At 43.2% G+C, this 17,439-nt stretch overlaps 1 protein-coding gene across 3 annotated transcripts in view; it reads left to right on the top strand.

Moving 5' to 3' along the window:
• The window catches only part of LOC139275058 (protocadherin Fat 3-like), a 941,319-nt gene that overhangs the window by 662,533 nt on the left and 261,347 nt on the right, over nucleotides 1-17,439 (top strand). For all 3 annotated transcript variants that reach the window (XM_070891994.1, XM_070891992.1, XM_070891993.1), the window contains exons 5-6: nucleotides 3,759-4,073; nucleotides 17,209-17,419. In XM_070891994.1, coding sequence (XP_070748095.1) covers nucleotides 3,759-4,073; nucleotides 17,209-17,419 — 526 coding nt within the window. The remainder of the gene's footprint in view (nucleotides 1-3,758; nucleotides 4,074-17,208; nucleotides 17,420-17,439) is intronic.

The raw sequence follows: 17,439 nt of genomic DNA, 5'->3' as shown, positions 1-17,439 counted from the left end.
GAGACTGCACACGGACTTGGACAGGTTAGGTGAATGGGCAAATACATGGCAGATGCAGTATAATGTGGATAAATGTGAGGTTATCCACTTTGGTGGCAAAAACAGGAAGGCAGATTATTATCTGAATGGTGACAGATTAGTAAAAGAGGAGGTGCAACGAGACCTGGGTGTCATGGTACATCAGTCATTGAAGGTAGGCATGCAGGTACAGCAAGCAGTAAAGAAAGTAAATGGCATGCTGGCCTTCATAGCGAGGGGATTTGAGTATAGGAGCAGGGAGGTCTTACTGCAGTTGTACAGGGCCTTGGTGAGACCACACCTTGAATATTGTGTGCAGTTTTGGTCTCCTAATCTGAGGATGGATATTCTTGCTATTGACGGAGTGCAGCGAAGGTTCACCAGACCGATTCCGGGGATGGCAGGACTGACATATGAGGAAAGACTGGATCGGCTAGGCTTATACTCACTGGAATTTAGAAGAATGAGAGGAGATCTTATAGAAACGTATAAAATTCTGACAGGACTGGACAGGTTAGATGCAGGAGGAATGTTCCCGATGTTGGGGAAGTCCAGAACCAGGGGTCACAGTCTAAGGATAAGGGGTAAGTCATTTAGGACCGAGATGAGGAGAAACTTTTTCACCCAGAGAGTTTTGAACCTGTGGAATTCTCTGCCACAGAAAGTTGTTGAGTCCAGTTCGTTGGACATATTCAAAATGGAGTTAGATGTGGCCCTTACAGCTAAAGGGATCAGGGGGTATGGAGAGAAGGCTGTGGTGGGGTACTGAGGTTGAATGATCAGCCATGATCATATTGAATGTCGGTATAGGCTCGAAGGGCCGAATGGCCTGCTCCTGCACCTATTTTCTATGTTGCTATGTATCCTCCACTGGTCACTTTTAAAGACTGCTAGTTAGCCCATTCTATATACAGTTCCTCTGGGTAAAGCTTGCACAACGTGTGTCTCCCAGTAGAAGCCCAAAATTGTGAAGGTTCCTATGTATGTCATAGAACCTTGAGTTGTATATATTAAGTCGGCTCCCTCTCCTGTTTCAGGCAGGAGCGTTGCTCATCTATTTCCCAGCCTGCTCCGGAGCAGCAGGAGACAGTAGTCCGCAGGAATTTTGCACTAAGTGCTGAGCCATGATTTTCATTGCACTCCTGGTCCATTGCTGCCTGGCAGTGCGGATGAAATTTGGCTCCAGAGTAAGTTCAGCTGCAATGATACTTTACAATTACAGTCAGAAGTTATAAATGAAAAGTGTACATGAGAATCTATAGCTGTTGGCATATAGCTCCCCTGATGGCTTAGTTGGATAGTGCACTTTGTGCAATGGATCTGCACATACCAAGAAAGTACCAGGTTCAATCCCCCGTGTCTGCTGAGTTAGGAATTAACTGGAACAATACAACTGGCCTCAGCATCCTTGAGCTTGAGGGGAAAAAAATCTGATTTCCCTGTTCCTGATTGCTCTCCAGTGACTAAAAATGCTTGTGTGTGTGATCCCTTCCCTTGTTTCCCTCCCTTCAACATCAGATAGGCTAGCAACACATATATGTTCAAGTATGAAGAATGTCCACTTTGGCAAGGTACTGGAGGGGGGCACCTGTGAAACTGTCCGCCAATGTTTGTCTGTGACTTGAGAAGAGGATGCAGGAAAACTAGTGATAGAGGGAAAATTGTACTGCGCTACTCCATTCACAAAGTTGGAGCTCATTATAAGAAAGCAATACGCAGTACTGTGACTGAGGTTGCATTATTTGTGAGGAAGGCTCTATACTTGAAACGTGAATTTGTCTAACCTGCTGAATACATTCAGTGTTTTCTGTTTTGTTTCACATTATATCAAGAGCTATTGTTCTTTGTAGCTTCTGAGTTAATAGTTTCACTATTATATGCTTCAGTTTTACCTTGGATATTTCCTTGGGTATAGCAATGGCTGTAAGTCTGAGGATTTGCCCAATATCTTATTGTGCAATATTGTATTCGAGAAGTGTAGTAAATCCTTCTTGAGACCTTCATGTCTTTCAACATGCCCTCATTTCCACTTCTCCAATCTTTACTAATGATGAATTGAAAGACTTAGTGAGATGAGGCCAGATACAAAGTGTTAAGTTGCTTTATTATACAGAAAGCAAGTGAATGTACAGAGTATCAGATGTAATCAGATCTCACATTGATTCAATTAACTACAAGCCCCTCCTCAATGACCAGGAAAATAATCCGCCGAAAATTGTGACCTCTCCGGGTGATGTGCGCATGAATCGCCTTTTGTCTTTTGACAGGTTGCATGAATCCCCGGGAGAAGGACATCCACGGGGCAGAGATTGGCATATTAGCCCAACTCTTGACCAGCGAATGTCCTTCAAACTCTCACACCTGGTAAAAGCAGGCGTATTGCCTACTTTTACCAAAGTAAGAGTTTTAAAACATAGAAAAATTTAATTTAATTACTCATTTTTATATTAACAACCCTGTCCATTAAGGTAAGTTTATTTTTAACCCTATTAAAACATGTTAAAAACAAATTCAAAAAATGACTTTTCTAATTACATTCAATTTCAATTATTTTAAATGTGTGACATGTTTTATTTATTTATTGTGTTGTGTTTCTTGTTTTTGGAGGGTATTCTCATTGATAGTAATGGGAGCTCGTATAAACGGAGTTCCTATTATTATCATAGAGAATACTAGATGTTATTGGTGGTCCAGGCCCACATGATCCCAGGATACGCATACGATCCTGGAAGGCATGTTCCCGTATGCTGAACGGCAAAACTAGGCCTCTGACTGCAATCCTACATACCTCCAGGATCACTGGGTATTTTCGTTAAAAATATTCCGGCCGGTGGCGTTCGCCTGAAGGAAGCCTCCGACCGCAATTTTCCCCCCAATGAATATGCCGCACTATCCCTTTTAGTAGGCTCACTTAATTTTTCCTGTTACTGATCTTGACTGGCTCTGGGCTTGGAAATGGGTGAGTTTCCAGGCTCATTAGGCCAGGCTTCCCTGCCAGATCTAGTTGGCGGACTGACTGCTCATGTGTCCTTTTCTCTTCGTTGTCTTAGCAAGTGGGAGGGTGTTCCTCTGACTTCCCTGTTCAGTGACTCATTAGTCAATCTGTCAATAAATCTTCCTCTCCTCCTCCCCTCCACTCCTTGGGATGTTTAAATCCACTGCTATTCTGAAAATGAATAAGGATCATCCTGGATTAATGGGCCTGGATGGTGACAATTGACCCTCATTGTCTCAGTTCAAAGTTGATGGTGAGCCACAAACTGGCTTGCTGAGCTTTAATGAACATGTTTCATACTTTCAGCCTGTTTTTTTTAAAAACTCTGCATATTCACTTTGTTTTAAAATGCAACACTTCAACATAACTTATTTTAGTAAAAAATTCTGTGAAAATAAATCAAAAATCCTGAAAAGTGCCATTCAGCTTCTATTTGTTAAAATGTTTGTGTTTAATTACTTAATTCTATCTTACACTAAGTTGGAATGTTCCCACGATGGTTTCAGCTTGTTTGTTGATTTGCATAATTTCCACAGATTATATAATTTCATTTTTATCATTCAAATGAAGAAAATAATTGGCTGTCAAGGTAAAGTGCAAAAGAAAAGAAGAAAGTTGTTTTGAAAAAAATGACATTAAGATGAAGAGAGGCTTGAAATTCAGTCACGCTGAAATGTATAATTGGTGCGGGAGATAGAAAGAACAGCATCCCGACAGTTAATACTGTTTTATTAATGTTCTACAGGTGATGGTGACAGATGGCAGCTCTTCCCCAAAACACTCAACTGTGTGGGTGGTGGTGCATGTGTTGGATGAAAATGATAACAAGCCCGTGTTTCCTCAGAAGGTATATCAAATTAAACTTCCAGAGCGGGACCGCAAGAAACGGGGTGAGCCAATTTATAGAACATTTGCATTCGACAAGGACAAAGGCCCCAATGCCGAAATTTCCTACAGCATCGTGGATGGAAATGATGATGGGAAATTTTTTATTGATCCCAAAACTGGAATGGTTTCCTCCAGGAAACAGTTTTCAGCTGGAAACTACGACATTTTAACCGTAAGATTTTATTTCTGGTTTTACTCAGTAAATGTTAATATTCCTTATGTTCCTTTGGAGCCTGCCTTCGATATTCTTTCATGTACAGTAATGCTGGAGAATGGCAATGCAACACACTATCTAATTATGCAATAGTGTAACCTGATCTGAACAGAATATGTTAACGGGCTAAAAATTCATCGAACTTACGACCATTTTTTCTGCGCTATTTCGCCGTTTTTGGCAAAAAACGATGCGGCGGGAAATTCGAAGTCTTGCTGCAGCACTTTTCAAATACTGCTGGAGAGAGAGAGAGGAGCGCCGGCGGGCAAGACTCAAAATATCAGTTTCACCAAATATTTGGCTCTGAGCACACACGTATTTAGAATGAAAATAAACGCCAAGGAAAAAGCTGCGTTGTAGCCCTTAGATAAGCAGTAGATATGAAAACCTGCAAAAAAGGTAAGTTAAAGTTTTTATTAATGCTTTTGCAGCAATTCGCCAGTCTTGTGAATGTTTTGTGATTTTTTTTTTTGTTGTTTTCCCCCCTCCCTCGGCCCAACTCGCAGTGGTATCGGCCTTGGAGTAAAGTTGCAGAAAATTCGCGGTTTGCACCACGAATCCTCGTGCAACGCTGATTTTTACTGCTGCACAAACTGAAGCTCAAATTTACTGCCACATAGCGATAGCGTTGCAATAACGATAATTTGGGTGAAAAAATACAATTATCGCGAGAACCAAATTTCTAGCCATTTGTCTTTTGGATATTCTGAACCATTAGTGTATATCTTTGCTGCGAGCACCTGAGATGAGGTAACAATTAACCTATTGTCACAAAGGTGAAAAACTGCTGATGCAGGAAATCTGAAATAAAAACAGAAAATGATGAAAATGCTCAGCAGGTCAGGCAACATCTGTGGAGAGCAAAACAGTGTTAATAATTCAGGTCGATGATCGTTCATCAGAACTGAAAGATGTTAAGAGATGAACAGCAGACAGAGAAAAGGGGGTGGGGAAGAATAAAAGGAATAAGGATGTCATAGCAGCACATTTGGAAAATGGTGACATGATAGGTCCAAGTCAGCATGGATTTGTGAAAGGGAGATCATGCTTGACAAATCTTCTGGAATTTTTTGAGGATGTTTCCAATAAAGTGGACAAAGGAGTACCAGTTGATGTGGTATATTTGGACTTTCAGCAGGCTTTCGACAAGGTCCCACACAGGAGATTAATGTGCAAAGTTAAAGCACATGGGATTGGGGGTAGTGTGCTGACGTGGATTGAGAACTGGTTGTCAGACAGGAAGCAAAGAGTAGGAGTAAATGGGTACTTTTCGGAATGGCAGGCAGTGACTAGTGGGGTACCGCAGGGTTCTGTGCTGGGGCCCCAGCTGTTTACATTGTACATTAATGATTTAGACGAGGGGATTAAATGTAGTATCTCCAAATTTGCGGATGACACTAAGTTGGGTGGCAGTGTGAGCTGCGAGGAGGATGCTATGAGGCTACAGAGTGACTTGGATAGGTTAGGTGAGTGGGCAAATGCGTGGCAGATGAAGTATAATGTGGATAAATGTGAGGTTATTCACTTTGGTGGTAAAAACAGAGAGACAGACTATTATCTGAATGGTGACAGATTAGGAAAAGGGAAGGTGCAACGAGACCTGGGTGTCATGGTACATCAGTCATTGAAGGTCGGCATGCAGGTACAGCAGGCGGTTAAGAAAGCAAATGGCATGTTGGCCTTCATAGCGAGGGGCTTTGAGTACAGGGGCATGGAGGTGTTGCTACAGTTGTACAGGGCCTTGGTGAGGCCACACCTGGAGTATTGTGTACAGTTTTGGTCTCCTAACTTGAGGAAGGACATTCTTGCTATTGAGGGAGTGCAGCGAAGATTCACCAGACTGATTCCCGGGATGGTGGGACTGACCTATCAAGAAAGACTGGATCAACTGGGCTTGTATTCACTGGAGTTCAGAAGAGTGAGAGGGGACCTCATAGAAACGTTTAAAATTCTGACGGGTTTGGACTGGTTGGATGCAGGAAGAATGTTCCCAATGTTGGGGAAGTCCAGAACCAGGGGTCACAGTCTAAGGATAAGGGGTAAGCCATTTAGGACCGAGATAAGGAGAAACTTCTTCACCCAGAGAGTGGTGAACCTGTGGAATTCTCTACCACAGAAAGTAGTTGAGGCCAATTCACTAAATATATTCAAAAGGGAGTTAGATGAAGTCCTTACTACTCGGGGGATCAAGGGGTATGGCGTGAAAGCAGGAAGTGGGTACTGAAGTTTCATGTTCAGCCATGAACTCATTGAATGGCGGTGCAGGCTAGAAGGGCTGAATGGCTTGCTCCTGCACCTATTTTCTATGTTTCTATGTTTCTATGAAAAGGTCTGTGATAGTGTGGAGGGCAGGAGTGATTAAATGACAAAAATAATGATGGTCAAGATCAAAGGGGGTGATAGAGACAAGTATAGAAACAAAGCATGGGTCTGGAGGAGCTGTAAATGGTTACAGCAGAATAGCAGAGGAGGAGGGAAGCATGGAAAATCTGATGAAGTTAGAAAAACTCCCGTGGCCAGGGAATATGGTGGAAGAAAGACAGGTAGACCCCAGGGATGAGTACCACCCTGCCAACCGTGTACTGATAGGGTATCCCCATCCCAAGCACCAGCCCACATCTCCTCCTCTCCCAGTGGCTCTGATCTAGCCATCCTCCATTACCAGCACCTGCTGCCCAAGAGAAAATGGGAGCGCTGGATAAGATCTAAAGTTGTTAAACTCAATGTTAAAGCCACAAGACTGAAAAGTGCCCAGTAGAAAAATGAGGTGCTGTTCCTTGAGGTTGCATTGAGTTTCAATGGAACAGTATAGGAGGTCATGGACATAGATCTTCTATTGTTCCTGATCATCATGGATAATAGTATCAATGCCTGGGTCATTAACATATCAATCCCCACTCTATCCCATTGGCTGCAAGCGAGAGGAGGATTTCAACCTTGGTGAATTCATTTATTAACTAAAATCAATACCTTAACACTAATAGAAAAGCAAAATACTGCGGGTGCTGCAAATCTGAAATAAAAACAGAAAATGCCAGAAATACTCAGCAGGTCAGGCAGCATCTGTAGAGAGAGAAACAGAGTTAACGTTTCAGGTCAATGACCTTTCATCAAAACTAGAAAAAGTTAGAGACATGACAGGTTTTGAGCAAGTGCAGAGGCAGGGAAAGGGGGAGTGGAGGAAAGAACAAAGGGAAGGACTGTGATAGGGTGGAAGTTAGGAGAGACAAAATGACAATGTATGATTGTACAAAGCAAAAGGAGATGGCAAATGGGACAAGTCAAGAAACAAAGGATGGGTCTAGAAGAGGTGTAAATGGTGAACACCTCCGATCAGTCAGCAAGCTTAACCCCGCGATTCTGGTTGTCTGTCAGTTTAATTCTCCACTCTGCTCCATTCCCACTCTGACCTCTCCATCCTTGGACTCTTGCACTGTTCAAACACAGCTCAATGTAAGCTCAAGGAACAGCACCTCATCTCTCGATTAGGCACTTTACAGCCTTCTCGACTCAACATCGAGTTCAACAATTTCAGATCATAATCTCTGCACCCTTTTTTTCAGATGGCAGCTATTGATGATTCTGCTTTCCCATTTATACCTCTTCGAGACCCATCTTTTGTTTCTTTACTTGTCTCATTACCATCCACTTTTGCTTTGTATAACCATTCCTTTTGTCATCTAATCTCTCCTGACGTCCACTCTATAAGAGACCTTCCCTTTTGTTCTTTCCTCCCCTGCCTCTCCACTTCCTTAAAACCTATCCTATCTCTAATATTTTCTAGTTCTGATGAAAGGTCATCGACCTGAAACGTTAACTCTGTTTCTCGCTCCACAGATGCTGCCTGATCTGCTGAGTATTTCCAGCATTTTCTGTTTTTATTCCTTAACATTATCCAAATCCAAGTCCTTTTCATGAAAAAGTGATTAAAAACTCTGTAATGCAACAGCAAAAAAAGGGATTATTTTATCATTTGTTTTGACGTGTTATTTATATTGGATAATGAAAAATTATCAAAACGTGGCTCTGGGATTGGGTTATACCTGTTATTAAGAACTGTCGGCTAGATTTTCCAATTTTTTTTGCATGCGTATCGCCCATTTAACGTCCATTTTACTGCTGAAATTATGTATAACGCCCATATATCGCCCATTTAGACACAAAATGGAAACTGACGGGCATTTTTCAGAAACTTATTGCCGAGCGTTACTTTCCCCATATGCGTAATGCTGGGAAAAAATAATACCGCCCGCCCACGTTTTTTGGACGGAATCATCAGAATGGGCGAAATCAACACCCATAATATCGCCCAGCGTTAGTTTCCGCACAGAATTAATGCTGAGATTCAATAATACCGACCGCCCATTTATTTAAAAAAAAATATTTGCCGAAACTAACGGCCATGAGATCGCCCAGCATCACTTTCACCACCTCGCACACATATCGCCCACAATATTGCTCGCCCCAAAAAACGTCCGGAAAAAGTGGAACTAACCAGAACTAATCACAACGTTATGGACTCCATGTTCTACATCACATGTCACAACCTTTAAAAGGCTGTTCTGCTTCAACCTCGGGGAAGATCGGATGTACTCTGGAGGTCTTTGGATGTGATGTGAACATCTGTAGAAACATCTTGACCATACTGTGACCGATTGGAAACTAATAGGTGTCTTCGTCGGGACATTCATTCTTTGTGACTAATCGGTGGAAAACAGAGAGCTATTGCAATGGGGCCTGTCTTTTCTCACCCTCTCTTGATGACCAATTACATGCTGCAGACTCGAGATGGCCGAAGGTACGCTCCACTGCATTATGTGCCCAATGTAAGATGTACCAGACTGATGAGGAGGACCAGACGTTACAACCCCCGCAAGTACAGGGACAAGCGGTCTTACCTCAACTTGCCTGACACCACCTGCCTTCAGAGACTGCGCTTCCACAAAGAGGATATCACTGAGGTATGCCAGCTCATAAGGGGAGATCTGCAGCCTGCCAGTACCATCAGTACTGCACTGTCTGTCAGTCGAGGTCAAAGTCACCATGGCACTGTCGTTCTACGTGTCGGGTTCTTTTCAGGCCTCAGCTGGCGACATTTGCAGTCTGTCTCAACATGCTACACATTGCTGCATTAGACAGGTCACTGAAGCCCTATACGCACGCAGGAGGGACTTGATCAGCTTCCCTATGACCAGGGAAGCACAGACTGATAGGGCTCCAGGATTCTCCAGAATTGCAAACTTCCCCAAGATGCAGGGAGCAAAAGACATTGCGATGCAGGCACTTTTTCAGGATGCAGAGGTTTTCAGGAACTGCAAGGGATTCCACTCCCTGAATGTCCAACTTGTTGCCGACCACCAGCAAATTATAATGGCAATGAATGCTAAATTTCCGGGCAGCATCCATGATACTCACATCCTGCGTAAGAGCACTGTATCTGATTTGTTTAACAATCAGCCACAAGGTCAATGCTTGGTGACAAAGGATATGGCCTCGCCACCTGGCTGATGACCCCCTGCGTGACACCCACACCGAAGCCGAGAGGCGATACAAGGAGAGCCACAAAACCACTCGCAATATCGTGGAGGAAACCATTGGAGTGCTTAAGCAGCCCGTTAGATGCCTGGACCACTTAGGAGGCGAGCTCCAATACCACCCTGAGCAGGTAGCTCAATTCGTGGTGGTGTGCTCCATGCTGCACAATTTTGCTATTGGGAGAAGACAAGAATTGCCTGAAGAGTCTGACAAGTCCAAGTCCACCTCACCACAGAGAGGAAGAGGAGGACGAGGAGGCGGACGCTGACATTGGCCCAGACAATCAGGCTGATGCTGAAGCAATGCCCCCGCCACCCACCGCCCCCCCCCCCCCCCGTAGACCGCATGAAAGGGCACATGATGGCATGATAGTTGCAAGATCCTTACGGCAGGAGCTCATCAATGAACATTTTACCTGGAAGAATATTGATGTTATTTACAAGGCTGACACACTGCTGGGTGTGCAGGTCATATATCAATGGTGGGCATCACCTTGGTGACAGTTAAAGTTTAAGTTGATTGAATTTAAGTGTAATTATACCCTTTGATATTTAAGGAATCACTAGCGTGAAACTGTGCAGCTATCTGAGCCAATGCGCAACAAGGTTTTGTTAAATAAAAAACATTTAAACCGAACATGTGTCTGAAATCATCAGTATTTCTGTAAAAACCAACTGTTCCCCTCCCGCTTCTTCTCCCTACCTCTACCCCTTCCCCTCCTGACTCCAAACCGCCTGACCAAAGAGCTCCTCAGGTGATGCTTCATTGGCGGGGTGGGGGTGGGGGTGGGGGTGGGGGGTGTGCGGATGACAGCTGAACCGCTGCTTGGACGGATACGGGAGATGACACCCCGAGGTGGGAACGTGCACCGAGCCAGAAGCAAGATATTGTTCCTGGCTCTCGTGTCGTTGGTAATGGGGCTGCAGAACCTTATGGTGCAGTGCCGTGCCGGATCCGAGACCACTGGGAGCCCTCTGCCACCAGTGTTCCTGGTTACCAGCTCCAGGGCTTCCACCATTCCTTCCATGTTATATCTTATTTGTTGGACAAAAACCCAGTGCCAACTATGTTCTTGGTGTTTAGTAGGCTTTTTGCTGCTGGTGAATCTCCCTCGTACTTCCCACAACAGCCAAACAAGCACACACTACAGCCACACACGCTTTCAGTCCCTCTCAGATCCCTCTCTCTCTGTCTCCTCTTCTGCACATGTCATGATGGAGGGTGGAGCTGCGGAATAACAAAGGGCAGAAAACGTTAGTGGGAGTTGTGTACAGACCACCAAACACTAGTAGTGAGGTTGGGGACAGCATCAAACACGAAATAAGGGATGTGTGCAATAAAGCTACAGCAGTTATCATGGGTGACTTTAATCTACATATAGATTGGGCTAACCAAACTGGTAGCAATAAGGTGGAGGAGGATTTCCTGGAGTGTATTAGGGATGGTTTTCCAGACCAATATGTCGAGGAACCAGCTATAGAGAACTGGCCATTCTATACTGGGTGATGTGTATTGAGAAGGGTCTAATTAGCAATCTTGTTGTGCGAGGTCCCTTGGGGAAGAGTGACCATAATATGGTAGAATTCTTTATTAAGATGGAGAGTGACACAGTTAATTCAGAAACTAGGGTCCTGAACTTAAGGAAAGGTAACTTCGACAGTATGAGGCTAGAATAGACTGGCAAATGATACTTAAAGAGTTGACGGTGGATAGGCAATGGCAAATATTTAAAGATCACATGGATGAATGTCAACAATTGTACATCCCTGACTGGAGTAAAAATAAAACGGGGAAGGTGGCTCAACCGTGGATAACAAGGGAAATTAAGGATAGTAAATACAAGGAAGAGGCATATAAATTGGCCAGAAAAAGCAGCAAACCTGAGGACTGGGAGAAATTTAGAATTCAGCAGAGGAGGACAAAGGGTTTAATTAAGAGGGGGGAAATAGAGTACGAGAGGAAGCTTGCTGGGAACATAAAAACTGATTGCAAAAGCTTCTGCAGATTTGTGAATGTAGGTCCCTTCCAGTCAGATTCAGGTGAATTTATAATGGGGAACAAAGAAATGGCAGACCAGTTGAACAAATACTTTGGTTCTGTCTTCATGAAGGAAGACAGAACCATCCGGAGGTACTAGGGGACCGAGGATCTAGTGAGAAGGAGGAACTGAAGGATATCCTTATTAGGCGGGAAATTGTGTTGGGGAAATTGATGGGATTGAAGGCCGATAAATCCCCGGGGCCTGATTGTCTGCATCCCAGAGTATTTAAGGAAGTTGCCCTAGAAATAGCGGATGCATTGGTGATCATTTTCCAACAGTCTATCGAATCTGGATCAGTTCCTATGGTCTGGAGGGTAGCTAATGTAACACCACTTTTTTTAAAAAGGAGGGACAGAGAAAACGGGTAATTATACACTGGTTAGCCTGACATCAGTAGTGGGGAAAATGTTGGAATCAATCATTAAGGATGAAATAGCAGCGCATTTGGAAAGCAGTGACAGGATCAGTCCAAGTCAGCATGGATTTGTGAAAGGGAAATCATGCTTGACGAATCTTCTAGAGTTTTTTGAGGATGTAACTAGCAGAGTGGACAAGGGAGAACCAGTGGATGTGGTGTATTTGGACTTTCAAAAGGCTTTTGACAAGGTCCCACACAAGAGATTGGTGTGCAAAATCAAAGCACACGGTATTGGGGGTAATATACTGACGTGGATAGAGAACTGGTTGGCAGATAGGAGGCAGAGAGTCGGGATAAACGGGTCCTTTTCAGAATGGCAGGCAGTGCCGCAGGGCTCAATGCTGGGATCGCAGTTCTTTACAATATACATCAATGATTTAGATGAAGGAATTGAGTGTAATATCTCCAAGTTTGCAGATGACACTAAACTGGGCAAAGGTGTGAGCTGTGAGGAGGATGCCAAGAGGCTGCAGGGTGACTTGGACAGGTTAGGTGAGTGGGCAAATGCATGGCAGATGCAATATAATGTGGATAAATCTGAGGTTATCCACTTTGGGGGCAAAAACACGAAGATGTCATGGTTCATCAGTCATTGAAAGTTGGCATGCAGGTACAGCAGACGGTGAAGAAAGCAAATGGTATGTTGGCCTTCATAGCCTGGGGATTTGAGTACAGGAGCAGGGAGGTCTTACTGCAATTGTACAGGGCCTTGGCGAGACCTCATCTGGAATATTGTGTTCAGTTTTGATCTCCTAATCTGAGAAAGGACATTCTTGCTATTGAGGGAATGCAGCAAAGGTTCATCAGATTGATTCCAGGGATGGCTGGACTGACATATGAGGAGAGACTTGATCAACTTGGCCTTTATACCCTGGAGTTTAGAAGGATGAGAGGGGATCTCATAGAAACGTATAAGATTCTGAAGGGACTGGAGAAGTTAGATGCGGGAAGAATGATCCCAATGTTGGGGAAGTCCAGAACCGGGGACACAGTCTTAGGATAAGGGGTAGACCATTTATGACTGAGATTAGGAGAAACTTCTTCAGTCAGAGAGTTGTTAACCTGTGGAATTCCCTGCCGCAGAGAGTTGTTGATGCCAGTTCATTGGATATATTCAGGAGGGAGTTAGATATGGCCCTTACGGCTAAAGGGATCAAGGGATATGGAGAGAAATCGGGAATGGGGTACTGAGGGAATGATCAGCCATGATCTTATTGAATGATGGTGCAGGCTCGAAGGGCCGAATGGCCTACTCCCACACCGATTTTTCTATGTTTCTATGATGAACCTTGACCTCCTGAATTGCGGGAATCGAGCATTGCCATGCCGTTGCTAAGTTCGACGACACTTTACGGCAGAAGGTCAGAGATTTAATGCTAATGCCCATTTCATAACGCTCGTGGTAACCCCCAATTTAAAAAATGGAGACTAGGTGCTTTGAGAATAGGCGAGAAGCCAGCGATCTGAAAACCCATTTTTACCGCCCATGCCAGAAATAACACCCATTTTTGAGCAATATGCACAAAAATGTAAAATCTAGCCATTACTAATGTAGAGGGAACATGTCCCTCAAGTAGATTTGCAGCACTGTGCATTTGTGTGTTAATAAAATGAATGATTTTGTTTTACCTGAACAGTTCTATCTGTCTGTACTACATGTAATTAAAGTTAATTAATGGCACATCGCAGTGCACACTTTTCCAAACTAAATCAGTGTGATCTACAATTTCACTGAACATATTTCCTAACTGAGAGGAACAAAACTGTACTCCACATTAGCTATTAAAAGCATTGGAGAATTATCTCTCTATTTGAAACATATTCCTTGTAAAAATGAAACAAAGGAAGGAATGTTGGTTCTGTTCTCCCTTTGTGGGACCTGCAGCAGGCAAACTCCAGTTTGTAGCATTGGAGGAGGAGGCAGTAACGATATTGGATAGGATAAAAATAGATAAAGGGGACGTACCTAAAAGGTTGTCAGTCCCCAAAGTAGAAAGATCATCTGCTCCGGATGTGATGGCGGGAAATTGCTGAGGCTCTGGCCTCAATCTTCCAATCCTCCTTGGATATGGGGGTGCTGTCAGAGGACTGGAGGATTGTAAATATTACACCCCTGTTTAAAAAGGGGAGAAGGTTAAACTCGGCAATTGCAGGCCAGCCAGCCTAATATCGGTGGTGGGGAAACCTTTAGAGACAGTAACCCGGGACAAAGCTAATTGGCACTTGCAAAAGTATAATAAATGAAAGTCAGCATGGATTTGTTAAAGGCAAATCGTGTTTGACTAATTTGATCAAATGCTTTGATGATGTAATGGAGAGAGTTGATGAGGGTAGTGCAGTTGATTTGTATATGGACTTTCAAAAGGCATTTGCCAAAGTACCACATAATAGACTTGTTAGCAAAATTAAAGCCCGTGGGATTAAAGGGACAGTGGCAGCATGTGGTGGATGTGGTGTATTTGGATTTCCATTTGGCATTTGACAAGGTGCCACATAAAAGATTACTGCACAAGATAAAAGTTTACGGGGTTGGGGGTAATATATTAGCATGGATAGAGGATTGGCTAACGAACAGAAAACAGAGAGCCGGGATAAATGGTTCATTCTCAGGTTGACAATCAGTAACTAGTGGGATGCCGCAGAGATCAGTGCTGGGACCCCAACTATTTACAATCTATATTAATGACTTGGAAGAAGGCACCGAGTGTGACGTAGGCAAGTTTTCAGACGATACAAAGATGGGAGGAAAAGCAATGTGTGAGGAGGACACACAAAATCTGCAGAAGGACATAGACAGGCTAAGTGAGTGGGCAAAAATTTGGCAGATGGAGTATAATGTTGGAAAGTGTGAGGTCATGCACTTTGGCAGAAAAAAATCAAAGAGCAAGTTATTATTTAAATGGAGAAAGATTGCAAAGTGCTGCAGTACAGCGGGACCCTGGGGATACGTGTGCATGAAACACAATAGGTAAGTATGCAGGTACAGCAAGTGATCAGGAAGGCCAATGGAATCTTGGCCTTTATTGCAAAGAGGATAGAGTATAAAAGCAGGGAAATCTTGCTACAGTTATACTGGGTATTGGTGAGGCCACACCTGGAATACTGCGTGCAGTTTTGGTTTCCATATTTACGAAAGGATATAATTACTTTGAAGACAGCACAGAGAAGGTTCACTAGGTTGATTGCGGAGATGAGTGGGTTGACTTATGAGGAAAGGTTGAGTACTCATTGGAATTCAGAAGATTGAGAGGTGATCTTATCGAAACGTATAAGATTATGAGAGGGCTTGACAAGGTGGATGCAGAGAGGATGTTTCCACTGATGGGGGAGACTAGAACTAGAGGGCATAATAGAATAAGGGGCCACCCATTTAAAACAGAGGTGAGGAGAAATTTCTTTTCTCAGAGGGTTGTGGATCTGTGGAATTCGCTGCCTCAGAGAGCTGTGGAGGCTGGGACATTGAATAAATTTAAGACAGAGATGGATAGTTTCTTAACCGATAATGGACTAAGGGGTTATGGGGAGCGGGCAGGAAAGTGCACCTGAGTCCATGATCGGATCTGCCAAGTTCGTATTAAATGACGATGCAGGCTCGAGGTGCCATATGGCCTACTCCTGCTCCTATTTTTTATGTTCTTATGGATACAAAATTGGCTAAGGTACTGAAAACCGAGAGTAGTGGTGAATGGTTGTTTTTTTAGACTGCAGGGAAGTCTACAGTGGTGTTTCCCAGGGGTTTGTACTAGGTACACTGCTCTTTTTAATATATATTAATGACCTGGACTTGGGTATACAGGGCATAATTTAAAAGTTTGCAGATGAACTGATACTTGGAAATTTAGTAAACAATGAGGCAGATAGTAGCAGACTTCAGGAGGACACAGACAGACTGATAAAATGAGCAGATATGTGGAAGGTGAAATTTAACAAGAGAAGTATGAAGTGATTCATTTTGGTCGGAAGAATCGGGGAGGCCACATGAGCTAAATGGGACAATTTTAATGAGGTGCAGGAACAGAGGGACCTGGGGGTGTATGTATACAAATCTTTGAATTTGGCAAGACAAGTTGAGAAGACTGTATTAAAAAAGCATATAGGATCCTTTGCTTTATTAATAGAGAAATAAAATGCCAAAGTAAGGAAATTATGCAAAACCTTTATAAAACAGTGGTTAGGCCTCAGCTGGAGTATTGTGTTCAATTCTGGTCATTGTTAGGAACAATGTCGAGGCTTAGAGAGTGTGCAACAGAGATTTACTGGAATGGTACTAGGGATGGGGACTTCAGTTATATGGGAAGATTGGAGAAGCTGGGGTAGTTCTCCTTAGAGCAGAGAATGTTAAGAGGAAATCTGATGGAGATGTTCCAAATTAAGAACTTTTTGAGAGAGTGGCAAAAGGGTCAGTAACCAGAGGGTACAGATTTACGGTGATCGGGAAAAAAATCCGAGTCGATATGAGGAAACTTTTTTACGCAGCGAGTTGTTGTGATCTGAAATGCACTGCCTGAAAGAGTGGTAAAGCACATGCAGTAGTAACATTCAGAAGAGGACTGGATAAATACTTAAAGGGAAAAGAATTACAGCCCGATGGGGAAAGAGCAAGGGAATGGGAATAATTGGATAGCTTTGCCAAAGAACTGGCGAAGGCACAATGGGCCAAATTGCCTCCTTCTGTGCTATATCATTCTATGATTCTGAGTTCAGGGCATTAATGGGCAGCTGCAACGTAGGAATTATAGCAAAATGCGATAATCACATGATCCCATAAATCTTCAGCTTGTATGCCACTGTCAACCTTCTTGGCCTTTCACCTATATTACATTATCTCTAATGTGCTTAGCATGTCAATCACAAAACGATAAATATTATAAACTGTAGACTACATGTTATGAATAATCAAATGCAAGGTATTGACTTTAATATTAAATGTTGTGGCATTTATAAACTTCTCCTGCTTTGCTGCCACGGTTTGTGATGTCTTTTAAACTTCATTTCAGGGTTTATAATTGAGTTTAATAAGTTTTAATTTAATTTACTAATGCGATTTTTACTGTTGATTGTATTCTATCTTTGACATTGCATTAATCTTTGATACTCAGATTAAGGCAGTGGACAATGGGAGACCACAGAAGTCTTCCACTGCACGTTTGCACATTGAGTGGATTAAGAAACCAGAACCATCCTCCATTCCCCTCAGTTTTGATGAACAGTTTTACAACTTCACAGTGATGGAAAACGACAGAGTGAATGAAATTGTGGGTGTGGTCACGGTTCAGCCAAGTAACACACCTCTTTGGTTCGATATAGTTGGTAAGTTCTCATGTCAGTGT

The sequence above is a fragment of the Pristiophorus japonicus genome, chromosome 10 (assembly GCF_044704955.1).
Source record: "Pristiophorus japonicus isolate sPriJap1 chromosome 10, sPriJap1.hap1, whole genome shotgun sequence".
Lineage (NCBI taxonomy): Eukaryota > Metazoa > Chordata > Chondrichthyes > Pristiophoridae > Pristiophorus > Pristiophorus japonicus.
The sequence above is the reverse complement of the archived record's forward strand: the minus strand, read 5'-3'. Positions and strand labels throughout refer to the sequence as shown.